Here is a 25645-nt window from a genome sequence, read left to right as displayed (position 1 = left end):
CCGACGGCCTAAGAGAGGGCTTCGCGCGAGAGGTCTCCATGGGCGCGCAGGAGGTGTTCGACTAGGAAGGAATGAATGGTGAGGGGCCGCGAAAGAGGATGTAGGGAAGCAAGTTCGAGACGGCGCACCTGGTGTTTTGCACGACGAGGCTTGGGTAGCCGTTCCGTCCAACTTCTCGGTAGTCTATGTGAGCGCACAGTTGGAAGGGGTTCAACGAGGCGGAAATGGAGGTGTAGGAGGACCCGAAAAGAGGAGGCAGGGAAACAAAAAAACAAAGTCGAGACAGCGCACTAGTCAGGGACTATCATGCGCGATACTCTCGTGTTAAAATGGTAGCTACTTCCCACGCACTGACCAGTCGCCCTGCGCGCGGACCTGTTGCGCTCTGCCAGCGCGCCATGGTCTCCAGTGGTCTCCATATCTTGCTCCTTCGTCGACTCCATGTGCGTGCATCTCTCGCCCGGTTTGCTCACTCTCCCGCATTCTGTGATTGTGAGTGAGTGAGCCTTCTGACATCTTAGTTCACACGCATCGTCTGACTACCCTTCTCCGCTCACGCCTGCGGCCCTCGAGGGCGGCGCACGTAGGAGTCCCGGAGTGCTTGGATCACTGGTCCAGTCTGACAAGAGGTGCGTGCACCTGCCGGTGTGGGCTCCAGACATCGCTTTCAACTGCGTCTTCCCCTTCCCCGTGCCCCTCGCGCGCGCCCAGCACCCGCGTCCTCGTCGTCCGTTCGTCGACTCCCGGCGCGTTCTGCGTCGGCGCGGACCTCGTCGAACGCGCGTCGATGTCCAAGGCGTAGGTCGACCAGTTCCTGCTCGACCTCCGCCGCGCCCTCGGCACGCTTGAAGGCCTGCCCATGCCCACCCTCGCCACCATCGACGGCCCCGCGCTCGGCGGCGGCCTCGAGCTCGGGCTCGCGTGCGACTTGCGCATCGCAGGTGAACGCCCGTGCTCCCGAGGCTTCGCTTGCGGACAGTCGCTCATCCGTCCACGCCCCAGGACACGCCGTGACGAAGATCGGGCCGCCCGAGGTCAGGCTCGGGATCGTCCCCGGCGCGGGCAGGACACAGCGGCTCACGCGCCTCCTGGGTCTCTCATCTTCGCCGCGCAGGAGGCGTTGAATACGGTGTGTCCTTTCCCATCTGTGCGCCGTCTGCCGGATCTCATTGTATCTACTATTTGGCAATAGCTTTACAGTCGTACGCGCGCGGTGTACCACTGCTCTCGAAGCCCACTGGGTGGGGAATGTTTGGATAGGGATGATGGTACGTCAAGGCTTTTATAAGCAGTAGGCCCAGACCTGACAGTTTTCATGTGTGTTGCGAGACCGTCAAGCTCTCCGTCACTCCACCTCTCCACCTGGCTCTTCTGGAGCCCCGTCTTTCGATGCTGGTGCTTGTGGTTTGCCCTGCGCATTATACTGTCCATTTTATCGTGAGTATTTTCTCTTCTGCTGCGCACACACGGTGCCCACTGATAACTCTCCACGCTCGGCTCTGCACCCCAGTTCGCCAGCAGGACCGCATTCTCCTCCCCCTCGAGCGCAGTGGTAGCAAGGCCCCCTCCCTCGGCACTCCGATTGCCAAGCACCATTGACCGTCTCGCGCCTCTCCGCTCTCGTCTGCAGAGCTTGATGCACTCGCCGTGACGCGCCCACTGGGTGAGTGGGTGCTTGATGCAGACCGCGTGGTCCGCCTCGATGACCTCGCCATTGTCGATTGGCAGACACGGTGGGTCGACACATGTATTGTGGATATAGAGAGCTGGACTGTATTATTACATATACTTGATCAATATATTTTCTTTCGATGCATATCTGGCAGCGGAGAGAAACAGACCCAGGATATGAGCAATATCGGGAGTGCGTCCCATGCCCAAGATGCCTCTCGAGCACTCTCGAGACGAAACTCGAGGCTGCTCCGGAGTGCTCGGCGAGCAGGCGGCTGTGTCTCCCGAGCGCCCGCGAGGCGCCCTGCCAAGCTCGCGTGCCTCGAGAGAAGGGGACTTGTCTCGCCGTGCTCGAACTGCTCTCGAGCCTCGGGAGCACTCCCGAGACAGGTCATTTTTTCCTGATGAAGCATGAATTCATAGAAGCAACTACAATGTATACCTACAGGCAACCGCTATGCCTGTACCAGCCGTGAGCCTTCTCCGGGGTGACAGCAGCATAGCAGGCCTCAATGAGCTCGTTCTCCGGAAAGGCGTCGTCTCCACCCATGTAGTCCCGTTGCCGACGAAGGTATATGAGCAGACACCCTTTGCACTGTTAATACGGCGAAATTCCAGCCAAAAGAGCATGTTCCGCACTCACTGGTTGCTTCCACTGCCTCGCAAACTGCTTCACTCGTGTGTGTGCGGCAATTGTCGACAATGAGAACACTGTTTGGGCTCGAGAACGGGTTCATCTTGGGCAGCTATCAAAGAGACCGCTGAGACGGGATGAGGACCGAGACGAGTTGACCCGACATACCAGCTCTGTGACAACCCAATCGTAGGACTCCACACCATCCTGCACCACCCACACGGGGAGAATGTCGTCCAATGTGAGGGCGGGGAGGACGGAGAAGCGTCGGCCCTGGTCAGCCAGCATGCTGCCCATTCAAAGCGCACTCATACCGCCTTTGAACAGTTCGGTTGTCCTTGCTTGACTCGTCCTGGGCGTGCCACCAATGCCGGGTGATCTCGTCGCGTTGGGCTGCCTCCTTTCACATTTTCTTGTACGAAAACCCGAGATGGACGAGGGTACACGGTGGGCAGTGGTGAGAGAGATGCGAATACCGTGGGTTTCAATGCACCACTTGACGACTTCGTCGAGGTACATCGAAGGGTGGGAGAGGAGATATCGTAGATCCTCTAGGACCGCGGGTGGAAGCAGAGGGCAGCGACCACAGAGAATCCGGCTGCTCTAATGTCTTGTAGTCGTTCTCCCATCGTCGGATAGAGCGTATAGACACTCCCAGGACTTCAGCCACGTCGACCCGCGACCAGCCTTGAACCGACCGCAAGTAGATCGCACAAGCCCTGAAGCTTGATATCTCGCGAGACATAGCACCCAGGCATGATGAGATGTGAAGCAGAGACAAAAGGAATGGAGCGGAGGGCGCAAAACCGCTGCAGACGATGAGGACGATTTTTTCGATTTTTTCGATTTTCTCGTGTGCGTTCGTGCAGCTCGCGTGTGATGCGAGCTCGCGTACAGCTACGGTCACAAAGCTTGTCCAGGCGCCGAAAAAACGCGACTCGCGTCGAGAGAAATCGAAAATAAATCGAAAATGGTCGAAAAATCGCCAGTGGTGCTGCGAGCGCGTTTCTTCTCTCTCTCTCCCTCGTTAGATCCCCCCGACGGCCATAGAATGTTGAAGAGCGCATCAGGCGCGTGTTTGGGTACGGTATGACGCTTTTCCGCGTCCTCAACGGCTGAGCTGACGTGTTCCGCGGCAGACAGTGGTCGGGTGGTGGTCCACGACGACTTTATCCCTGTCTGCCACCATGGCGCCCCTTGAGCCACCCCGAGGTTGAAATCATGCCCATGAAGCATGCATCTGCGATGCAAGGAAATCGTCACATCTACGGCGACTGTCGAGAAGGCGTTGGCGGAGGTGCAGGAGCGGCCGGGTATGTATGTGTACTCAAGAGAGGATGCCGCCTTCGGTGAGTGCCCCATTAATATCATGTGTCCCCTGTCGTCGCAGCATAGTTATGTATACTGTCGCTGTGATCTGTGGCGCAAGACGTTCGTATGCCCAAGTTTTTGTGGCTACATTGGGAGAGTCTGCGGTGGTTCACGGTGCAGCTCGCGCTCTCATAGACACCACCCTCCTCGCTTCGTGCTCCCAGCTTCATTGTCACGAGGATTTTTCAAGTCCTCGTTACACGGAACAGTTGGTTGGGTGGTAACGAGTCGGAAGGCTCTCATAAACCTATAGATAGAGGGGGATGTACAGTACTTGTAGGATGTACATGCCTTCCAGTTTCGCCTTGCCGTTCGAGTGTTCTCCCAGCCCTCCGAGCGACACCAACTGTTCAATAGGCACCTGTTACTTGTGCGAAACTTGAGACGCCCTATGTGTGGAATCAGGGACCATGTGGTTGCTCCTACAATTCTGGAAGTAGGCTCCGGTCATGGGGAGTACATGACATCTTCGGTGTGGCGCAGGAGACATTGAAACACCAAGAACTCACCCATAAGGATACATTCAGCTTCCTATTCATCGTCAGACAGAATTCGAGGAGTGTGAAGGTGGCAGACGGGGATAAAATCGTCGTGGACCACCACCCGACCACTGTCTGCCGCGGAACACGTCAGCTCAGCCGTTGAGGACGCGGAAAAGCGTCATACCGTACCCAAACACGCGCCTGATGCGCTCTTCAACATTCTATGGCCGTCGGGGGGATCTAACGAGGGAGAGAGAGAGAAGAAACGCGCTCGCAGCACCACTGGCGATTTTTCGACCATTTTCGATTTATTTTCGATTTCTCTCGACGCGAGTCGCGTTTTTTCGGCGCCTGGACAAGCTTTGTGACCGTAGCTGTATCATCGGAGTTGGTCGGGCAATCATTTCGGAAACAGCTGTACTTGAGTAATTAATGATGGCGAGGGACCAGCGCTTGACTGCCTGGTGTCCGGCAGAAGTGGTGGGAATTGCCGACCGGGCCGATTGGAGACCGGCGAGCGCCTCTCGTCGAGGTCTCTTGTCACTCAGCCTGTTCCTCCACCCCGAGCAACACAACAGAGATCGACAAATCATCCCTGATGGTGTCTCTCCAAGCTCTTTCTCGTGAGAGCATACCGCCTCGAGGCATGCCACCGGCTTCAGCCTCAGGTCCGAAGCACTGTGACTTACACACGACGCCCACAATACGCAGCCACGCCCGGTAGACCCTCCCTCGGAGCGCATTCAGCCAAATACGTATCCAATGGCAAACGTACTGACGAGTACCACCTTTTATCCTCAATTCCTCAGTGTGGTATTGACGTAGCTGGAATAATATCAGTATGCCGATCGCCGCGCACCACGATGCCCAGTCCTTCGTGCCGCTTCTTGCCTGTGGACCATTCCCAGATCAACGGCTATGGGATCCCAATACAAATATCCTCCGATTCCGAAGCCGCGATAAAGGCCACGTTGTGAACGCACGACTTACCGCCATGTAAATCCGTGCTCGCTGTCGCCTCCGCCCATAGGCTCCTGCCACGCTCAAGCTGGTCGTCGAGATACTTTTCGCCACCATGCCTCTCTCTATCACCTACCCCAGCAATACATCTAGCCCCCTTTCCCCTACCAACTCAAGGGCGGGGGAGGTACAGACGTGCAGCTCGGGTGACGTAGACCTACACTGCGCCGTCACAGGTCAGTGCGATGCGACTCTCCTGCACCGCACCCAGATCATCCCATTCGATACGCCTCGCGAACAGGTACGCACTTGGGCCAGAACAGTATGTCCCTCTGGCTGACTTGTTGCAGCTCGACAAACTCGAGTTCTCGTGGGGCGTCGGGCGCAACTCGATTGATGTCGATAGTCCCAGGAATATCATTGCACGTGAGTAACGATATCCCTTCGTTACAAACGGTTCTCAATCAAAAATTTCTAGTCGAGACCAGCCTTGGCGTCTTGTTTGGTACCAATGACGACCAGCCCACTGGATGGTTTTTAATACCCGCAGAGGAGATGCTCTTCTGGAAGGTATTCCTTTACGAGACATCGGACAAGAAAGGCGACATCAACAATGTACGTCTGTTCCTGCATCTCTCTTTCAACATGTGCCGATGATTGAGGTTTTATCTAGTGCTACCGCGGCTCCATCGAGTTCAGCTATTATCTGGTCGCATTTCCATCTATGAAGAAATGCTCGTCGGTCGTCAAGTACACAGGCGACGCTTCCTCTGAGGGGCAGCTTCGGTCGGATGATATCCAGCGCTTCCGATACCCATTCATCGACTTTGGCCCCATCTATCTCCCAGTTCCCTACCACTATATCGCCGTCCACACCGGCGCGAAATTGCTGCGCGTATATCCAGAGGGACTCTCCCACTATAGACACTTCCTGCCATATGACGCTCTCTACCGCAACGCAATATACAACGTAGCGAAGATCTATCAGCACTGGATGGGCACGGAACCTCCAACTGAATGGGCACCATTGACACGTCACCTTAATGAACACGCCAAAGAAAACGAGGCCGCTTCATCCTGGGAGAATGCCACGTCAACGGGAGAGATATGTGATGACGACGACTCGTGCTCTAACGAGAGTACGACCGATCCAGAGGTACTTGAAGACTACAGGGGACGCGACTACTGTAAATGGACAGATAGCGACATAGAAGCAAGAGCATCTGACATAGAGGACTTGGGTGTTTACGCTGAGGACGATGAGGAGTGCGATGAGGACGATGAGGAGGACGATGGGGACGATGAGGAGGACGATGGGGACGATGAGGAGGACGAGAACGATGAGGAGTGTGAGGAGGAGGACGATGAGGACGATGAGGAGTAAAATTACTCTGTGGGTGTATTAGAGCCACTCGAACGACCAATCTGGATGATATTGAAGACACTGCGCGCCCTTCCTCTTCAAGCTCAGCTCAAGTCGGTTCGAGGGACCAACTGAACATCCGATGCTGATCATAGAATCATTATTTTCGTGGTTCCATACCTGGTATAACCGTGTACAAATCGCAGAAACGAGAGATAGGGCAGCATCGGGGGAGAAAGAGGAGGCATATCGCTGACCAAGGTCGAAAGCGTCGATAGCAGTACAATCGGGCTCGCCTGTATCCATCGCCGAACATCACGCCTACAACAAGAGTCAGCCCAACGTTCTCTCGCACTACTGGCTCCAACGCACCTGTCCCGCAGGCGTCGCACTGGCATCCGCCGCCGCCGGCCCATCCGCTGCCCACCCCTCCACCGTCACCCCCATCAGCTCCGGCAGCCGCCGCCAGATGTCCTTGTGCTGCACCTTCTCCCGGTCCTGCAGCATCTTGTAGCACGCCGCGCAGATCCGCCGGTCGTCGTCCCGCCCGTCGATGTAGTCCGTCCAGTACTTGAACCAGTCCAGCGTGCACACCACGCGCTCGTGGCCCCGCAGCTCGTCCACCAGCCTCAAGAACACCGCCCCGCACACCTCCCGCCGCGTGCAGCCCTCCGAGAGCGTCTGCGCGAAGAGCGAGAGCGTCGCGAGCGTGTTCGCCTGCATCAGGTTCGCGCGACCCGCGAAGCACCGCCCGACGTCCGCCGCGTCTGCCAGCGCCTCCCGCCGCGCCCCGTCCCCGGTCTCGCCCTCGAGCATGAAGCCGCGGATGAGCTCGTCCGCGCCGAGCATGCAGCAGCCCATGAGCGCCGCGGGCAGGAGCGCGTCGGTGCCGGTGAGGCGCGCGAGGTTGACGACGCCGATCGCGTGCGCGGCCTCGAACGCGGGCGGCCGCGGGGGGTCGACGCGCGGCCAGGTGTCGAAGGAGTCGACGTAGTACTTCTTGAGGTATCCGAGCGCGCCTTGCAGCACGGCCTCGGCCTCGTACTTGTGCCCGAGCCGGACGCAGGCGGAGACGGCGTGGAAGGAGAGGTCGTCTGGCGTCACTCTGCACGGTGGCGATCTTAGCGTTTTAGTTGCTAGGGCGGGCGGAAGGGTGCTCACCGAGGGGTGCGTCCGGGGACGAGCACGCGGAGGAAATGCCGCAGATCCTCGGGCGAGTCTGGGACGTGCACGAGGGCGGGCGTGTAGGTGGCGCATCGGTGGCACAGGGTGCCAGGAGATTTGGGGTCAGCGTTCGGATGGCCGTGCTCTGGTGCAGGCTGCGGTAGGGACAGCATGTCTCTGAAGACGGGCGAGTTCGCGATCAGCGGTCCCTTATAGACTCGGAATTCGACGGCATTGCGCGCGATGAGGGTGAGATTGCCGTCCTCGAGCCAGAACTCGTCGTCGGGCTTGGGTTGCTTTGGGACGCTGTCCGCGAGAGATATCTCAATGACACCAGAGCCCGTCGACTTTTGAGCCTCCTCTGTGGGGAATTGGCTCTGTCGCTCCGCCGAAGGCTCGGGCGATGGATTCCGCGAAGGCATAGGCATCCACGCCGAATGTTTCCGCTGGATGTGAAGAGATCGTGTTGGTTTGGCGCCACGGAAAGGACCTGAGTAGTGCACTGCACCTGGAGCCGGGCGATGCGGATATGTGGTGGGTGTATAAACTGATCTACCGTGATGCGGGCCTGGAAGAGGTGGATGTAATCAGCGTTACTAGAGTTCCATATATCCCGCGATAACACGTGGCAGCCACCCTCACACAGTCCGCGCCACTCGGAGTACGGCTGGACTGTGCTCGAAAATGGCGCGAACGCAGCGATTTACCTGAGGAGATTGTGGGGTGTAGCAGGTGATATCGGTGGAGATGGAAGAGCTGCGCAGCAACGAGACCGCCACCAGGCTGTCTTGCACCACGAGGCACGAGCGTCAACCGCCTCATGCGGATCTGGACGCCGGAATCCGCACCACAGAAAAATCCAAACGGTGTGCTTGTGGACACTCCTTGGGGACGCATGGAAAATGAAGAAGGCTAGTTACGCTGCGTAGTTGCATGTGCTACACCCTCTCGTCCCACGCGTCGGCGACGTCCTCCTTCGCCGCGCGACCTCGTCCATCACGAGCGCGAAGCCTGCCGCCACTTCTCCCTCGTGCACAACATATTCCACCTGAAGTGCCAGTCTCGTACGTCAACCCGACGGACGCGTCCATCTCCCAGAAGAATACACGTTGCCCATTCTTGCTCCACGGTGGGCGGGGCGGCCAGAGCGGTGCGCGACGGTAAGTAGAACGTGATGTCGCGCATACCGATAAGATCCAACTATGTACGCCTGAACGAATTCGGGGTAGGAGATGTTCGCATAGTGCGTCGCGATCAGCGCGCTAAGCGTGTACATCCGCAGCCACCACGGATGAGATCGACAACTTCAACGGAGTACGAGAACCGCGCGTGCAGCTCATGGGCAGCCCTCAAAGCCTCAATATTCAATGACGGCAATTGGCGTGACAGGTGGTTGGCGGCGTTGTCGGTGCTGTTGTACGAGAAGCCGTGATCTGGGAGATCGGATGCGTGTGACAGCATATCCCCGACGCTGGCCTTCTGTGTGGCCTAGTCGCCTTTCCCGTGGAGGCGGAATGGATCAGGAGAACTCCGAACGAACGGGGTTCGCAAGCTTCCTGTCCGAGGGCGGGGCATTCGGGCCTTGCGCGAAGTCGTCCGTGAGGATGGCCAATGAAGCAGCGAGCTACGCTCCCGGGTGGGAGGCCAAAGAGATGGTCCATGCTTCACAAAAATCTCCCACACATCGACAGAAAGATATACCACACACTGACGCGTCCAGTCACCGGGATAAGTAATGCGCCTGCGGCCGGCGGAACCGTATGGGCACTGTGAGAGAATGGCCGATAGGGAGCCAAAGGCCGAGGGGGAAATTGAAAAAAGGGAGCACAACACCCGGAACATTGTCGCTTTTCGTGGTGGTGGACATCGACAACACGTTGGCAACTGGCCGGATGGCGGGGCAGGCCCTGCTTACGTAAGGTGTTGCCTCGGCGCTCGAATGCTTCGGAGCAAAGCCGATCATTCAGCCACGTGCAAGCGCTTGACAACCGCAACTTCCTTGCACTCACGGTCCACGGAGACTCACGGTGCGCAGGAACACGGCCGCCGAATCCCATCAGCAAGCCGCGGTCATCAGGCAACAGGAAGCAAACATAAGCCCGAATCGTGGTTGCGGCGAAGGCTTGCGGTCCTACTAGTTCACGCTCTCTTTTTCTTCCCACTGCCACTTTCCTCCGCACGGCGCGACCGCTCAGGATTCACGAAAGCCAAGATGGGACACAAGTGGTCCGCGCTCAAGCAGTTCTACCCGCCCAAGTCCGAGTTCAGCGTGGACCAGATCCCAGACTTGACCGGGAAGGTCGTCGTCGTCACTGGTCTGCCCAACCATGCCTAAACTCGGGGGAGATGCTGACACTGTCCGTTAACAGGAGGCTACGTCGGGATCGGTTATGAGACCGTCAGGGTGAGTCCGGGTCCTCGCCTTGCGCAGCCCAAATCGGTCGCTGACGCATACGTTTGTTTCGCTGCAGGTTCTGCTCGCCCGAGGCGCGAAGGTCTACATCGCGTCTCGCAGCGTCGAGAAGGCTGAGAAAGCGATCGCCTCGCTCAAGTCTGAGACCGGCAAAGAGCCACTCTTCATCCAGCTCGATCTCGCCGACTTGCACTCGGTGAAGAAAGCCGCGGTGGAGTACCTCAGCAAGGAGAACACGCTCGACATCCTCTTCAACAACGCGTACGCCCACTCACGGTCTTTTTCGCTAGCGAAACGCTTACCCACGCTCTCTTCCACAGAGGCGTGATGATGTGCCCGCAGAGCATGCTCACCGCGCAGGGAATCGACCTCCAGTTCGGGACAAACGTGCTCGGTCACTGGTACTTTACCGAGCTCCTCATGCCCGCCCTTATTGCTGCTGCCGAGGCGTCCTCGGACCACCACGCGCGCGTGATCACCACATCGTCGTCGGGCGCGTACAGCGAAACGCTGCACTTCGACACGTTCAACGACGGGCCGCGCGCAAGAAGATGTCGCCCACGCAGCTCTACTTCCAGAGTAAACACGTGCGTAGCCCTTCGGGAATAGAGACTTGAACCACGCCCGGAGCTGACAGGTGTTCGTGCTGTAGGCGAACGTCGTCGTCGCGCGCCAGGTTGCGAAGCGATACGCGGAAAAGGGCATCATCTCCATCTCCTTGAACCCAGGTTCGTTCGCCTTCGCGCCTTCCAGGCGCGCGCACACCAACCTTCCCCACTTCCACAGGCAACATCTCGACAGAGCTTCAGCGCCACGTCATGGGAAATTTTTGAAGAGGATTGGGGTGCGTGTGCACGCGCCACGAGCGCGGCGGGAAGCTCACGCGCGCGTTCTAGGAACTGGTCATGCTCTACCCCACGCCATACGGCGCGCTCACCCAGCTCTACGCCGGCACGATGCCCGAGGCCGTAAACCACAACGGCGAGGTGCGTGCGCCCGCACTCCCGTCTTTCGCATTTCCCGTTGGATATTGACCGCGTTCGTAGTTCTTCATCCCTTGGGCGCGCCCAGGGAAGTGCCGTCCGGAAGCATATGACGATGCGATCGGGGAGAGGCTGTGGACATGGTGCGAGGATACCGTCAAGGAGCTGGCATGAACGCCCTATGTGCACACTGCAGCGCGATGCATCCTCTGACCTGGCCGGACTGCATATACTCAACACGTCGGGTGATGACTCCGGGGGCATACACATAGACAAAGAAATCGCACATGAGTACCTAGAATCTCTCACGAATCGCCGGACCTCAAGGATTTAACGTCCTCCACTGCAATTCAGTCCTCTGTGATCCATGGTTCCCGTCGGTCCCGACTTGCCGTGCGCATAACACCCAAGTCCGCGACTCCTCCTCAGAGTCGTCTTGTTCCTCCTCGTCAGACTCGTCTGGCTCTGGCAGGGGCGTCTTGTTGTCTGCGTCGTGATTTTGGTACTCAGAGAGTCTCTGGGAGAGGGCATCGTTCTCGCTGGGCACCTTCCCACGAAGCTGGTTGACCTTCTGGACGAGTTGCGCGGCGAATGGGCCGAGTGCGCCGAAGGCGACGTCGGCCGGCCTAGATGCGGCGGCACGTTGTGGTTAGCACGGCTCGCTCCGGGCGAGTGTCGGATGCTAAGAGCAACTTACCACGCAAGAAGGCAGTCATCCAGTTCCCTCGGGATCTTTGGGGGCTGCTCGCCCAACGGTCTGGCGAAGGGGAACGTGGACCAATAGCCCCACGGAGCCCTCGGCTCGTCGTACCGGTCTACCGGAAGCTGATGGAACCATAGGCCTGTCGGTACCCCTGCGGATCTAGTGTAAGCTCGACTAGTGATACAAGGAACAGCACCCTCGCTTACTGGTGTTGGGATCGCTCTTCAAACGACGCGTGGGGGTCTCGTGGTGGAGATGTTCGCACATCTCAGCGTTGTAGTCGCAGCTGCAGGCTGAGAGTGGAATGAGAACGAAGGGCGTACTAAGAGCGTTGCTACGGGACGTCGAAGCCCTCAGCTTACCGAGCACGATATCCCCCAACTCAACACCGTTTATCTTGGCTATGCGTGGCGCCAATTCCCAAAAGAACATATACCTGTAAATCGCCTGAATCGCTCGCGTGATAAGAACCCCGATGCGGGATCCTTCATCCTGCAAGCTCTCGGTAAAGTCGTGGCTGTGGGCACAATAAGACTGATACACTTCATAAAGTTGGTACTGTTACTAACCTCGTGGCATTCAACTCAGGCCACCAGTAAGATTGTGGTTGAGAATAGCTGCGACCCCGGTACATGACGCTCATCATGTCCGTCGTGGCGACCTTGGTTTTGAGGAAACCATTGAGGTTCCCCAGGCGTATGAAATGATCCCCATCAGTGCTGTGGCGAATATACCCGTAGTCCCCCAACTTTGCGCCCTGTTTGCAGTGGACTATGATGGAGCATTGTAAGTCGCCCAATTCGGATACCATGAATTGTTCTGCAACTTCGCTCACGGAAGCCGGTCCGTCGTCGGAGCTATTGAAGCCCAACACATCGGACGTTGGCTTCCGAGCGTGACTCCATTGGGGCACTGTGAAGACGTGTGGGTGCGCGCAATACTTCACCATCACAAACGCGACTTACACGTCCTGCTCAAAGCCAGCTTGTGTGCCTTCAAGCGGAGATGGTTAGCGTTGTAGATCACATTTTACCACCAGCGTAATCGAAACAACTACCCACATTGGCATATAGACGTTGAGCACATTGGAGCACGCAGCTGATATCTGCGTGCCGAAGGTCCGAGGCGTCGACCACGAGGCGACCTCGGTGGTCGAGTCCTGCTGACGGTAGACAGTCTCCCTTGTGGTGATGCCGACCTTTCGATGGCTATGCAGGGTGTCAGCACATGACATGCACAAGGACGGGGGGATTCACATTATACACGGGGATAGAGGCCACGTTTTCCGCAAATTCGAGAGCACTCTGTGCGGACCCGTGTGAGTAACCTCGCGGAAATCGAATACGTGTTCTCACAGCGATATCCATCGACTACGATGAGCGACTTCAGAACAAGTTCGGTGGAGAGTTCAGAACGACTCACATGTTGCAACCAATTCGTGAGCCACATCTTCGGATCATTATCATTGAAACTGTCCAGTATTGACCTGCGGGGAGCTGTAAACCGAGGTCAATTGATCCCCGAACCCGAAAGTGGGTGCGATAACATACCGCCATCAATGACGTAGAACTGCGCTCCAGCCCGAGGAAATGCCATCGCGAGCACGTTCGTCAGATTCCCTTGATACTCCAGCCTAACATGTTTCACCGTCAACTACAAGCGTAGCAGCTGTGACGGATGTTGATCTCACTGGTTCTCTGAGTAGAGCAGAATGCTGTCCAGGGCGTCCTGCGCGTCGAAGGTCATCTCAGACGAGAATCGAACGATCCGATGCGTGATACGTACCTCCTTATCTTCGGGTTTGAACTGTCGTACTGTTACCGGCCGATTTCTCCACAGCCCCTCGTACTGTTCACCGCCGTGAGAGCTAGCGGCATACGACGAAGATCCCCAACGCGTTGGATGTCCGTCTTCAGGACGTATGGAAGCTACATTCACAAGCGTCAGAAACACTCATTCGTCTGCAGCCACGACGGAAACATGCCATCGCGTCTGGGTGGATCGTAGCTTGCTCTTCAACTTGACGCTCGAGACGGATGAGGATCGCGCTCTAAAGGAGGATGAATAGACGATATCGCAGCGGGCGGCATTAACCACTCACGTCGAAGTTGTGCCACGCATCCTGTAGTTTCTGAACACACTCTTGCGCTGTGGACGACACGGAAGCTCGGCGGAAGAACCGGGAAACGGACCCCCTTCCGAGCTCGTGCGTGACTTCGTCAAGTATGGATTGCAACGCTCTGAAAATGTGTCAATTCACTTCGAACGTATCAACAGACCGGATTTGGACGTACTGCTCTAGCTCTTTGAGAGTGACCCTCATCTCCGCGCTCACATCGCGATCTTTAGAACCCACGACCTTCGATTGGAGATGCTCCCCGAGGGCTGCCGCGCGTTTGGCAAGATCCACGAATGCCTCTCTGTTGCTTTGGCTTTCTGCAGTACGATGAGTCTGTGCGAGTGCAACGGGGTAGATCGGAAGGGACGGACCTCTATCGCTCGGGCAATCCCAAGAGCGGCGGCGGCGATACCGCCCAGGAACGGGACGGCGCTGATCGCGGCGGCGTCCTTGAACGCTTCGAGGGTAGTGATCGCGTTGGATAACACATCATCGGCCAGGCCAGGGCGGGATTTGGTCGCGCCTGGCTTCCGTGCAGTCGTCGGAGCATGTCGAGGTGGACAGAGGAGATCGAGGGGAGAGGCGACAGGGAGCACAGATTTATATGGCGGTAAGCCGTGCATTCACAACGTGGCCTTTATCGCGGCTTCGAAATCCGTGGACCTTTGTATTGGACTCCCACGACCGCTGCTCTGGGAATGGTCTACAGGCAAGAAACGGCACGAAGGACTGGGCATCGTAGTGCGCGGCGAATGGCATACTGATATTATTTCAGCTACGTCCAGACCACAGGACTGGAAGATAAAAGTGGTACTCGCCGGTATGTTTTCCATAGGATATCTGGCTGAATGCGCTCGGAGGGAGGGTCTACGGCGTGGCTGCGTATTGTGGGCGTCGTGTGTAAGTCGCAGTGCTTCGGACCTGAGGCCGAAGCCGGTGACACACCTCAAGGCTGTATACTCTTACGAGAAAGAGCTTGGATGGAGAGACAAGACACCGTCGGGGATAATTTGCCGATCTCAAATGTGTTGCTCGGGCCCGTGGAGGAACAGGCTGAGTGAGGAGAGACGATCTGAGGCTGCTTCGAGGCTGAGATTGGTGAGCGCGCAACGTTGGCCGATATCCACCTCGTCAAACTCGGTAGAGGGCGAGGATTTTTGCCGATTAATGGATTCATAGAAGCAGATGAGTGAAACGATATGTCGTTGACGGCGTGGTATGATGATATTGCTCCGCCGCGAACAGCTGATTCACATGGGTGGCCGCCTGGAATCGTCACTGCGATGTACGGGGGGCTAGTCACTTCAGAAACCATGCAGTCAAGATAAAAGAGATACTGACCAAGTGATGCGTTCACTCCAAGATTGCCGGCGGTGGTGGTGGGCGGGTACGTATGATGCATCATATGGTGGGCCAGCTGAGCCATGGGAGCGCGCGATGCCCGCGCGTCCGCGCGGTGTCCCTGGCATTTCTTGCTCACAACACTCACTCGCGAGCACCCGCCGCCTTTCGCTCTTCAAACCTTCACCTCCCACATTCCATCCGCTCGTGCATGAATCTGCCCACATAGAACGATAACTACGATGGCGATATCTATCTCCATATAGCGGCTCTTGCTCAGAGGGCTCGTCTTCCACCTGGTATACATTGGCACCGCCTTCGACTGCTACTTCACCAGTCCAGTCTTCCAAGGCATGCAACAGCACTCGCTCAAGACGGCGGAAGCAAAGCAGCTCGTGCTCATGATAGGTATGTCCCGCGCGCGGCTCCTTTGGCTGTCCATCCACATGGCGGGGCAGGAAACCGCTTGCGCGCGGACCTCCTCCTCGAGCCTCAAGAGCGGATTCCGCATGGCCCCTGGCCCTCCGAACGTCATCGTTTCTCACCTGAGGTTCATCATCGAGGAGCGCGGGGCATGGGGAATTGGGCATACGCATGTCCCCACGGAAAGCAAGCCAGCCATGTTGCACTGATTGGTAGTCGCCGTTGCTTCGTTCTTCTGCTTGCCGTCGAACATCGCGCTCTCAGGCAGGACGTACGAGGACATCTCTGCTATACAAAGATACGGGTGTCTGTGTCGTTTAGCACGCGCCCACCGGTCGTACACAGGGCTGGAAAACAAACGCGGTGGGCAGTCTCCCTCGATTCCAACCCCCACGCGACTCACAACCTCGTGCAGGTCGACATCGAATGGGTGTTCAGTCAATCGAACACGACCCTTTCCTTTGACTCCCCGGATACTCTGCCCATGTTTGCGCGCGGAGCGACTTCTGGAAAGGTGGAGATGTGGTGCTAAAACGAAGAGGAGGAGGACTTTACGAAAGGTATGTTCCAGTCTTTGCACAACTCCCTGCGATACCGAACACGGTCTAGATGTCACGTTTGTGGATGTCTGGGTTCTGGAGCAGCCTGCACCAGAGCACAACATCCGAAACTCGACGGCGACGATCTCCCACCCTGTGTCACCGATGCGCCACCTACACGCCCGCCCTCGTGCACGTTCCAGACTCTCCGAAGACCTGCGGCACTTCCTCCGCGTGCTCGTACCCGGACGCACCCCTCGGTGAGCACCCTTCCGCCCGCCCTACCAACTGAAGCGCGCTGAGATCGCCCCGTGCGCAGAGTGACGCCGTATCCGCCTGCGATCCGGTTCGGCACAAGTACGAGGCCGAGGCCGTGCTCCAGGGCGCGCTCACCTTCCTCAAGAAGTACTACGTCGACTCCTTCGACACCTGGCCACGCGTTGACCCCCCGGGCCGCGCACGCGATCGGCGTGTCAACCTCGCGCGCCTCACCGGCACCGATGCGCTCCTCCCGGCGGCGCTCATGGGGTGCTGCATGCTCAGCACGGACGAGCTCATCCGCGGCTTCACACTCGAGGACGAGACCGGTGCTTCGCGGGGTGCGCGAACCTGATGCAAGCGAACACGCTCGCGACGCTCTCGCTCTTCGCGTAGAAGCTCTCGGAGGGGTGCACGCGGCGGGAGGTGTGCGGGGCGGTGTTCTTGAGCTGGTGGATGAGCTACGGGGTCACGAGCGAGTGGTGTGCACGCTGGACTGGTTCAAGTACTGGACGGACTACATCGCGGGACGACGACCGGCGGATCTGCGCGGCGTGCTACAAGATGCTGCAGGATCGGGAGAAGGTCAGCACAAGGATATCTGGCGGCGGCTGCCGGAGGTGACGGAGGTGACGGTTGAGGGGTGGGCCGCGGATGGGCCGCCGCCGGCCGATGCCAATGCGACGCCTGCGGAATAGGTAGGTTAAAACCAGTGGTGCGAGACAACGCTGGGCTGACTCTTATTATAGGTGTGATGGTCGGCGATGGATGCGAGCGTGCCCCGGTTGTAATGCTATAGACGCTTAGGATTTCTTCCGAAGCTGCTGTCGCTTTAATACGCTCGAAAGGAACGCAGCGTTCTCTGCTTCTCATATTATGTTTTGCAAGGTTTCCAGTCATATAGACGATCATGTTTACACACGGTGGTGAAGATGGAAATGAGCGTAGCGATACTGGTAATATTCGCTCGAGAAGAAGGCGATTAAACATTGCGGACTAATTCTACTCCTCATCGTCCTCGTCGTACTCCTCATCATCCTCGTCCTTGTCATCACTCATAGTCTGAGAGTCTTAATTCATTGTCAGCATCCGACCATTCACAATAGTCGCGTCCCATGAGGTCTTCGAACACCACTGGATAGGTCGTAATCTCATTGGGGCATGAGTCGTCATCTTCACATATCTTCCCGTCGACGTGGCTGTATTGTCGCAGGGTGAAGCGGCCCCTTGTTCGTTGCCCTGTTCATCGTGGTGACGTGTCAATGGTGTCCATTGAGGGGGAGGTACTGTCTCCATCCAGTTCTCATAGATCATCGCTGTGTTGATGATGGCGATGACGTCAAAAGCGTCGTACGGCAGGAAATCTCCGTAGTGGGTGAGTCCCTTTGGATATACGCGCAGCAATTTCGCGCCGGTGTGGACGATGATATAGTGGTAGGGAACTGGGAGATAGATGGGGCCGAAATCGGTGAATGGGTATTGGAAGCGCTGGACATCACAGTTCGACCGAAGCCGCCCCTCGGAGGAAACGTCGCCTGTGTACTTGACGACGTACGAGCATTCCTGCATGGATGGAAATGCGACCAGAGAATATTTGAACTGTGCGGCGCCATCGTAGCACTAAATAAAATCCCAATCAGCGATCCATATCGAGAAAAATGCAGGAAGAGACGTACTTCATTGATGTCGCCTTTCTTGTCCGTTGTCTCCGAGTATGTGGATACTTTCCCCAAGAGGTTCAGGTCTGTGGGTATTAAAAACCATCCGGTTGGCTGGTCGCCATTGGTACCAAACAAAACCAAGGCTGGTCTCGACTACACATTTTGGTTGAGAAAGGTTTGCAGTGAAGAAGATTGTTACTCACGTGCAATGATATTCGTGGGATGTCGACATCGATTGAGTTGCGCTCGACGCCCCACGAGAACTCAAGTTTGTCGAGCTGCAAAAATTCTGAGTCAGCCAGAGGGACATACTGTCTTGGCCCAAGTGCGTACCTGTTCGCGAGGTGTATCGAATGGGATGATCTGGGTGCGTTTCAGCAGAGTCGCATCGCCTTGACCGGTGACCGCGCAGCGTAGGTCGATGTCTCTGCATGTATGCGCGTCCTCCTCCCTCGAATTGGTAGAGGACAAGGGACTCGATGTGTTGCTGGGCTGGTTGATGGAGAGAGGCATATTCTGAAGACGGAGTCGGTGGTTCAGTTTGCCAATCAGTATGTTGCTCCGCCGGCGCCGTCGCCGTCGCTGAGGTCAAGATACTGAGAATATGGGGGATTGTTGTGCGGCGGCGGCGTTTATACAAGTAACACGGACAGTGTTGGGGGGAAGTTGGGTGGAAGCCGGCCGGTGAAGAGCGTTCGAAAGTGTAGGTTGCAAAGTTGGCCCCGGCCAGCGCCATGGAACACGCGCCTCCGTGAGCCGGCGTCACGTCGGCCATCGAAGGGCGCGCACCACGATCACTCGCGCGCACCCGCCGCGTTCCGCTCTTCACCGGTCACCCCCACATTCTGACCGCGCATACATGAATCTACCTGCATAGAACCGAAAACTACCATGGTAATATCCAGCTCCATATGGCGGCTCTTGCTTGCTCACAGGGCTCGTCTTCCACCTGGTATACATTGGCACCGTCTTCGACTGCTCCTTCCTCAGTCCAGTCGTCCAAGGTATGCAACAACACTCGCTCAAGATCGCGGAATCCAAGAACCTCGTTTTCGTTGTCGGTATATCTGCGCGCGGCTCGTTTTGGCCGTCCATCGAGTTACATCGCGGCGCAGGGGACTCCGGTTTGCGTGCAGACTCGGACCTCCTCCTCGAGACTCAAGAACGGATTCCGCGTGGTTCTTGGCTCTCCGAACGTCGTCGCTCCTCACCTGAGGTCCACCATCGAGGAGCGTGGGGCATGGGGTATCTTGTATACGCCTGTGCCCGCGGCCAGGGCATGTCGTACTATTTGGTACGTCGCTATCGCTTTGTTCTTCAGCTGTGGTCGAACAACGCAATTCTACGCCCCCAAACGCGATGGGACCGCCACCGCTGGCCCATTCACCCTCGCTACACGTACGTCCTCCTCCTCTGGTGATTCCAACGCTGAGGATGGTGGTTCCTACTCTGAGAACGATGATGTAGATGTCGGACGGCGGTTCCAGTGTCGACCCCACCCCATTCCGTCGGCATCAACGTTTTTGCTTCCGTGTTGGTCTTCCCCTGCAATACTTCACCGGCCCGTATCATGTTGTGTGATCTTGGATACTGTAGGGGGTCGCACCCCACCGAGTCTAGCTGGTCGTATTTTGCGTGAAGAACTTTAACGTAGCCTACTAAACGGCGACAAGCAAACGAAGAGAACTAAAGAGGTCTTCCACACCTATTGTATAAGGAATACGTGCTGTGTCCGAATATCGACGCACTGAGAGTCGAGCCTACTTGTAGTCTCGGTCTGCATCTCGCCATGAGCCGTATGCCAATGTCGCAGTATATCTGAACCACCTATGCCAAACTCCTGAGTGCTAGCGTTCATGCAGGACGCCCTATTTCGGCCCATGTTCTTGAGGTCGCACAAGACAAGTCACAAACGGGGACAGCATTATTGTCATTTCCCAGTGGAGTTGCACGACAGCAGAGGCCTTCATGGACGGGTGAGAATTAAGTACGCAATTGCAACGCAGCCTCACGGCGAATACTTAGACGTCTACATAGAAACTGAAAGGAGTGTGGGGTGTACCTGGACGCGCGTAAGTCCAAAGTCCGATAAAGTCTACTTTTCACCCGCAGCCTCCGCCACCTGCGACTCCAGCTCCAGGTCAGAATGCACAGCGCTCTCCTCGTCACCCGGCGGCGGCGGCTTCTTCTCCACCGGCGCCGCGCCGCTCCCGCCCACATCCATCGGCACCTCCCGCATCATCACGCACGTCAAGAACCCGACGCACGCGACGCCCGTCATCGCGACCCACACCGCGCGCGCGCCCTCCGCAAACGCCACGCGCACCTCCCTGCGCAGCGGCTCCGCGAGCGCCGGGATGAAGGGGATCGCGGCGTACGCGACCTCGCCGCCCGCGCCCTTGCCCTTGCCGAGGCTGTCGAGGAACGCGCCCGGGAGGTCGCGCTCGAGGGCGTTTTGCAGGAGCGCGCCGGCGACGACGACGCCCCAGCCCTGCGCGAACGTGCGCGCGAAGATCCAGAAGGCGAGCGCGTACGCGGTGGCGTCGGCGTCGGCGGACGCGATGGGCGCGAGCACGGGGAACTGGGTGCTGATCCAGAGGATGCCGAGGCCGGCGCCCACGGGGACCTGGAGGGCGAGGGCGAGGGCGCGCGAGGAGTCCGCCTTGAGAAGGGTGAGCAGGCCGAAGCCGATGGCGGTGAGCGCCCAGCCGAGGTAGTTCTGGGGGCGGTAGCGGGCGAGGACCTCGACGCTGATGCCGGTGAAGATGGCAGCGAGGGGAATGGCGAAGGCCAGGGGAAGGAGGTCGATTCCGGAGCGGGACGGGGAGTTGGACTTGGATGCTTGCAAGTACACGGGGTAGTAGTCTAGACGCATCGGTCGCAGATGAGAACACAGCTGAGGGAGCAGAGGAAAAGGACTGACAAATGAGAGCGAGGGAGACGATCCCGTGGAAGAACGTGCCGAGATACCCACTCAGTGTTGTCAGGTCGGTGAAGAACTGTTCTGGTACCTGTGACAATTGTCAGTCACTGACTCGAAACCGAGGGAACTGCAGACTCACTGTCTTTCCCTTCAACCACGTTCTTTCAAGAGCGAAGAACGCCACGATGCCTTCAATACCGACAACGAAGGGAACAAGTACTGGGGCCGAGGTCCACGAGTACTTGGCCCCTCCCCACGTTATCGCGACAAGGACAAGCAATGTGCTCGCTATGATGACAGCGTTGCCTCTAAAGGACATCGACATCAGCACAGTATGACAAAAGCCATCGAAAGTAGCTCACATCCAGTCCATTTGACGTATCTTGTCCTTGAGACTGCCGGTGGGCACCCGGGACGGGAGGAATGTGCAGATGAAGCCGGTGGCGACGGCGCATATAGGAAGATTGAGGAAGAACAGCCATCGCCATGCTCCCGATCCGGCGAGGGCGCCGCCGATTGGTGGCCCAACAGCACTATCTAACGGTCAGATCGACGTAGAATTCGGGCAGGGACGACGTACCACGCCAGCGCCCAAACCCTGAGAGCACACTGAAGTTAGAATGCGGTTCCATATGACCCGGAAGACACGTACGCAGCGGAGATGCCTTGGAACTTGCCTCTCTCGGCGAGAGACACCATGTCGGCGACAACGATGTCGGTGACCGACATGCTTCCGCCGCTTCCGAGTCCCTGTAGAGCTTCGGTAAGGTCAGCCTTTACGGTTGTGTGAAAAGAAAGAGACAAGTACCTCGTCCTGCGAAGAGCATCCCCATAGTTGTGGCCGCGCCACACAACACCGAACCGACACAAAATAGGACAATGAACACAACAAGCACAGGTTTTCGACCGAAACTGGCCACAAGCCCGCCGACGAGGGGAAGCACTGCAGTGGAAGCAATCGTGAAGGCCGCCCCGGCCCAGACGAAATCTCTGCCATGTAGATGTTGAACGACTGTTGGGAGCGCAGTCGAGACCGCAGTCTGTCGAGAAGTGAGCAATGTCGATTTGAACCACGAAGCGATGAACGCACAAGGTCTAGGGCAGCGAGCATGTCTACAAGTAATGTCGAGAGGAAGACCATCCAAAATCGCACTCCTCGAGGAGGTTCTAATGGCGGCAATGGCGGGGGACATGGCTCTGGAGCAGGTGGTATGGTGATAGTCACGTCCGTCGAGGAGCTGTCTCTGCCGTGTACGCTTGCAGTTCCGGAAATTTCCGTCATGGGCTGCCTGGTAGCGAAGTTTCAAGGAGGGGACGATGCCGCGGGGTGGGATCGGAGTCGGGGGAAGTGAAAAGGGCGACGGGCGAGCCCAGCCGTTAAATAGAGCCCGTTGGTACCCAGATCGCCATCGACCACATAATGTCAGCCCCGCCCACCCCGACCGTGTTTCATGACAATCCCTCAGTATCGCGCGTGGTGCAGGCGCGACCTTCTGCGACGTCGCTTATCACCAGGAGGTCTCGGAGTCGGACACGGAAATAGACTGAGGTCGGGGCGGCCCGCAGAGAGCTGTACCGTCCACACGTCGCCAAGTTGCTGCCAAGGTCGGAGAAGGGTTAGGCAGGGTTAGGCGTAATACGCAAGGCGCGGGCTACTCACATCCGGTGGACGTCGCTCGCGTTGTAGGGCTTGGAGGGGAAATTTTGGCAATGGAAGCTTTGCCGTCGCTCGCGTAGCTGTCGTGACGGCACATGTGGCTGAGCGCTACTAGCCATCATTCGGCGGTGTCTCTGTAGAGTGGCAGATCGGCGGGACACGACGAAGACCGCGCACTGCTTCAGCGGAGCCTGCAAGGCCGGAAGGCTTATCTGCCACGAGTACTGAGGACTAGAGTCTAGATGGCCTGTTGACTGAAGAGCTGGTGGCAAAGCAGCGGACGCCGGTCGCCGGAGCATATGATCGCGCTCAAACCCTTGTTCCAATATGTATCCGTTGACTGGAAGCATGGTACTAAGCTTGGAGTAGTGGAATGGGCGCCTGACCACATATGGCAACAACTGCCATGCGATCGCGCACCAACCGCGCTGCCACGACTTTCACCGCTGCCATAACACTCTCCCCTCATCCTCCGAAAACATACTCCGTTTACTACTTCCTATATGAACGGAAATGAATCAGCAGCTCCAATGGCGCGATACATAGTTCGCAGGTGAGTGGCGGAACAACACTGGCACCAAAGGGATACACCAATAACACTATGCAAGCTCCGATGTGCTGCAAGACATGCGTATTAACGTCTCCTTGGAAGGGTCGGAGAAGGTGGTCTGGTACAAGGCGAGTTGCCGGCGCAGCAAATTCAACTCCTCGGCAACTAATCTCTCATGCCTTAAGGCAGGAACGATTCCTTACGGACGATGAGATAGTCGAGCAGATTGTGGTATGTCCTCACTATATGCGCGTTCTTCCCTTCTCCAACTCCTCTCGCCGCGGCAGGACAACGCTACTTCCACTGCCCTCTGGACCGTCCACCGCCCCATACGCGGCTGGTACCTCCGCCTACGGACGCCCTCCTTTCCTCCGGGAGTCTTCATTCCCCTCGTCCCTCTCCCCCAAACGTCACCATACCATTCCGAGGCCGCGCTCTCCTTCGCGTGCCGGACCAACCTACCCTCGCCAAACCCGGCGCGCATACGCCCATACACGCTCTCGAAGACGGACTCGGAGACAACACTCACCAACGAGCCGCCCGCACAAGCCTCCACCCGCCCCAGCCTGACCAGCGAGCACTCCTACCCGCCCACGCCGCCCACAGGCCCAGTCGTGACGGTCTCTCCCCCCTCTCCGCGCTCCGTGCACGCGAAGCTCGACTCCGTCTCCCTCAGCGAACCAGGGCCCGCCACCGCCCCTCGCCCCCCGCCCCCGACGGTGCGTTCCGCAGTAACACACTTCGTCGTCGCGCTCCGACAGCCCGCGGCGGTGACCGCTAAGGCGACGCCGTCGATGTTCTCGCGACTGGTCTCCGCGCTGAAGAGCAGCACGCCCGTGCACGACTCCTCGTTCACGCTTTTCGCCATCCCCGCCCCGCCACCGCGCTCGCCCGCCGGGGCGCCCGCGCCCGCGCCCGCACCCGGTCAGGGGCACGCGCTGACACCGCATCCGCTGCTCGTGTTCCACGACCAGACGCCGATGTGGACGGCGGGGAGCACGACGGGCCTGCTGGAGATGGACGCGGAGCAGTGTCGGGTGCTCGGCGTCGAGCCCGCGTTCTACGTCGCCGTGGCGCTGACGTATCTGGAATTTGTGGAGGACCGGGACGTGAGTCGCATCTTTCTTGCCCTCGGGAAGTCCTGCTCACTCTTGCTCGCAGAGCTACGCCGTCGCGGCGTACGACTGAGGTTGCGCTTGGTGTTTTGGTCTGGGGCTGGCGGTCGCTGTGTAACGTAACTTATTCAAGGTGGACATATCATATCTAATCTCATTGCTGTGACTCGAGAACGCAGATCATCGAACCGGGATCGGGCGTGCGTTTTCGGTCGGCTTTTCTTCGCTGAAGGGACTCGATTTCCCTGCGTCCTAGGAACAAGAAGCGACAGAAGCAGAGAAAACTACGCATCTCGCCCCGGGGTCCGAAAGCTGCCAGCACCGTGATCCGGGTTTCCAGGCCTTTGTCGACTTTCACCTTTGGATCGTCGCCTCATAAACGGGGGCTCCCGTTCACGGTCGAAGGCGATGTTTGCGACGGGCTGATATACTTGCCATCCAGTCCTCAGTCCACTCGGGTAATGCAAGCCCTTTGAGGAGAAGTCGGCCTTGTCTTTAAGCCACAGCGTGCGCACTGGTGCTCTCGAGTCCTGTCGGGGTCAACACCGCCACTAAACAGTACTCAGCCTTCAACGTTCAAGCTCTCTACCCACGGGTGGTCTGTTGTCCGTTTATGGTCAACGAAGATCGCCCCTGCATCCAGAGCCAATTTCGTGCCGTAGTCCCGATTTCCGTCCCATCCCGCTTTCGACAATGCCGCCCTGCATCTTGGATCAACAGGCTTATGATGCCCCGCATCCCGAGACTTGTTCGCGATGTGGCTTTTTCAAGGCCTTGTACATCTCGCAAAAGCAAGATCAGCCACTCTCCTGAGGATGGGCGACGAACGTGACTGTGCTTCCCGATGTGCTTGAAGGCGATCCCGGAGCTCCGGCGGAGGGTCGCGAAGGACAGCGATCTGCAAGGGCGGGCGGAGTGGCTTCGCGACCGACAATTTTGCGCAGCACGGCCTGCGATGGACGCACCAGCGCCTTGCGCGCTGACAACGGGCGAACGGTGGTCCAAAGCTGGCTCCGATATTCTTACAGAACAACAAACGGTAGTCGCGCTCACCTTCAATCCAGTCGCGTTCTTTGGGTGCAGGACGACGCCAAGAGAAGAACGCGAACGAGTACCGCCGACAAGTTCGCGGCACGGGTCGTCCTTGGCCGCGCAAGCTCCATTCTCTGCTTCGCCGACGAGAATACAGCGCGCGCTCCTTGCGACGCGCGACGCGCGACCCGCGCCGCCACCTGCCGTCGGGCGTGGGATGTCGCTTTCCGCGGATGGCCGCGCCGACCGTGCCAGTCCGCGGCAGTCCACATGCTCCCGGATC

General features: G+C 57.9%; 9 protein-coding genes across 9 annotated transcripts; 5 read left to right on the top strand and 4 right to left on the bottom strand.

Moving 5' to 3' along the window:
• Positions 1–441: 441 nt before the first annotated feature.
• On the top strand, positions 442–1124 carry BXZ73DRAFT_78948 (ClpP/crotonase-like domain-containing protein; the record flags this gene model as incomplete). Its single annotated transcript, XM_048022972.1, has 5 exons — positions 442–500; positions 522–629; positions 712–727; positions 803–941; positions 1003–1124. The coding sequence occupies 5 exons, from the start codon at positions 442–444 to the stop codon at positions 1122–1124; spliced, it is 444 nt and encodes a 147-aa protein (XP_047875998.1).
• Positions 1125–5233: 4109 nt separating this feature from the next.
• BXZ73DRAFT_103144 (uncharacterized protein) lies at positions 5234–6502 on the top strand (the record flags this gene model as incomplete). Its single annotated transcript, XM_048015484.1, has 4 exons — positions 5234–5419; positions 5469–5544; positions 5597–5733; positions 5792–6502. The coding sequence occupies 4 exons, from the start codon at positions 5234–5236 to the stop codon at positions 6500–6502; spliced, it is 1110 nt and encodes a 369-aa protein (XP_047875997.1).
• A 294-nt stretch (positions 6503–6796) lies between these two features.
• BXZ73DRAFT_78946 (uncharacterized protein) lies at positions 6797–8067 on the bottom strand (the record flags this gene model as incomplete). The annotated part of the gene is made up of 3 exons (XM_048022971.1): positions 6797–6802; positions 6854–7586; positions 7643–8067. 3 exons carry the CDS (start codon positions 8065–8067, stop codon positions 6797–6799), a joined length of 1164 nt encoding a protein of 387 aa, XP_047875996.1.
• A 1790-nt stretch (positions 8068–9857) lies between these two features.
• On the top strand, positions 9858–11215 carry BXZ73DRAFT_78945 (NAD(P)-binding protein; the record flags this gene model as incomplete). The annotated part of the gene is made up of 8 exons (XM_048022970.1): positions 9858–9960; positions 10015–10049; positions 10117–10319; positions 10379–10637; positions 10711–10786; positions 10812–10873; positions 10955–11044; positions 11105–11215. 8 exons carry the CDS (start codon positions 9858–9860, stop codon positions 11213–11215), a joined length of 939 nt encoding a protein of 312 aa, XP_047875995.1.
• A 275-nt stretch (positions 11216–11490) lies between these two features.
• Positions 11491–14486, bottom strand: BXZ73DRAFT_78944 (uncharacterized protein; the record flags this gene model as incomplete). Its single annotated transcript, XM_048022969.1, has 17 exons — positions 11491–11527; positions 11548–11667; positions 11739–11895; positions 11951–12037; positions 12107–12261; positions 12314–12656; positions 12710–12737; positions 12802–12952; positions 13072–13127; positions 13167–13240; positions 13295–13377; positions 13435–13472; positions 13530–13672; positions 13725–13794; positions 13846–13984; positions 14080–14180; positions 14235–14486. 17 exons carry the CDS (start codon positions 14484–14486, stop codon positions 11491–11493), a joined length of 2034 nt encoding a protein of 677 aa, XP_047875994.1.
• A 1071-nt stretch (positions 14487–15557) lies between these two features.
• BXZ73DRAFT_78943 (uncharacterized protein) lies at positions 15558–17122 on the top strand (the record flags this gene model as incomplete). The annotated part of the gene is made up of 4 exons (XM_048022968.1): positions 15558–15612; positions 16237–16426; positions 16470–16765; positions 16821–17122. 4 exons carry the CDS (start codon positions 15558–15560, stop codon positions 17120–17122), a joined length of 843 nt encoding a protein of 280 aa, XP_047875993.1.
• Positions 17123–17426: 304 nt separating this feature from the next.
• Positions 17427–18598, bottom strand: BXZ73DRAFT_103139 (uncharacterized protein; the record flags this gene model as incomplete). Its single annotated transcript, XM_048015483.1, has 5 exons — positions 17427–17486; positions 17712–18044; positions 18101–18238; positions 18289–18363; positions 18419–18598. 5 exons carry the CDS (start codon positions 18596–18598, stop codon positions 17427–17429), a joined length of 786 nt encoding a protein of 261 aa, XP_047875992.1.
• Positions 18599–20180: 1582 nt separating this feature from the next.
• On the bottom strand, positions 20181–22290 carry BXZ73DRAFT_49883 (iron permease; the record flags this gene model as incomplete). Its single annotated transcript, XM_048020338.1, has 8 exons — positions 20181–20950; positions 21009–21096; positions 21148–21316; positions 21371–21541; positions 21589–21606; positions 21661–21766; positions 21817–22048; positions 22099–22290. 8 exons carry the CDS (start codon positions 22288–22290, stop codon positions 20181–20183), a joined length of 1746 nt encoding a protein of 581 aa, XP_047875991.1.
• Positions 22291–23168: 878 nt separating this feature from the next.
• BXZ73DRAFT_91056 (uncharacterized protein) lies at positions 23169–24403 on the top strand (the record flags this gene model as incomplete). Its single annotated transcript, XM_048025840.1, has 5 exons — positions 23169–23218; positions 23274–23343; positions 23405–23446; positions 23503–24324; positions 24377–24403. 5 exons carry the CDS (start codon positions 23169–23171, stop codon positions 24401–24403), a joined length of 1011 nt encoding a protein of 336 aa, XP_047875990.1.
• Positions 24404–25645: the final 1242 nt, after the last annotated feature.

This window comes from Epithele typhae (genome assembly GCF_022376455.1).
Source record: "Epithele typhae strain CBS 203.58 chromosome Unknown BXZ73scaffold_38, whole genome shotgun sequence".
Classification (NCBI taxonomy): Eukaryota; Fungi; Basidiomycota; class Agaricomycetes; order Polyporales; family Epitheliaceae; genus Epithele; species Epithele typhae.
This window is presented reverse-complemented; position numbering and strand designations above follow the sequence as displayed.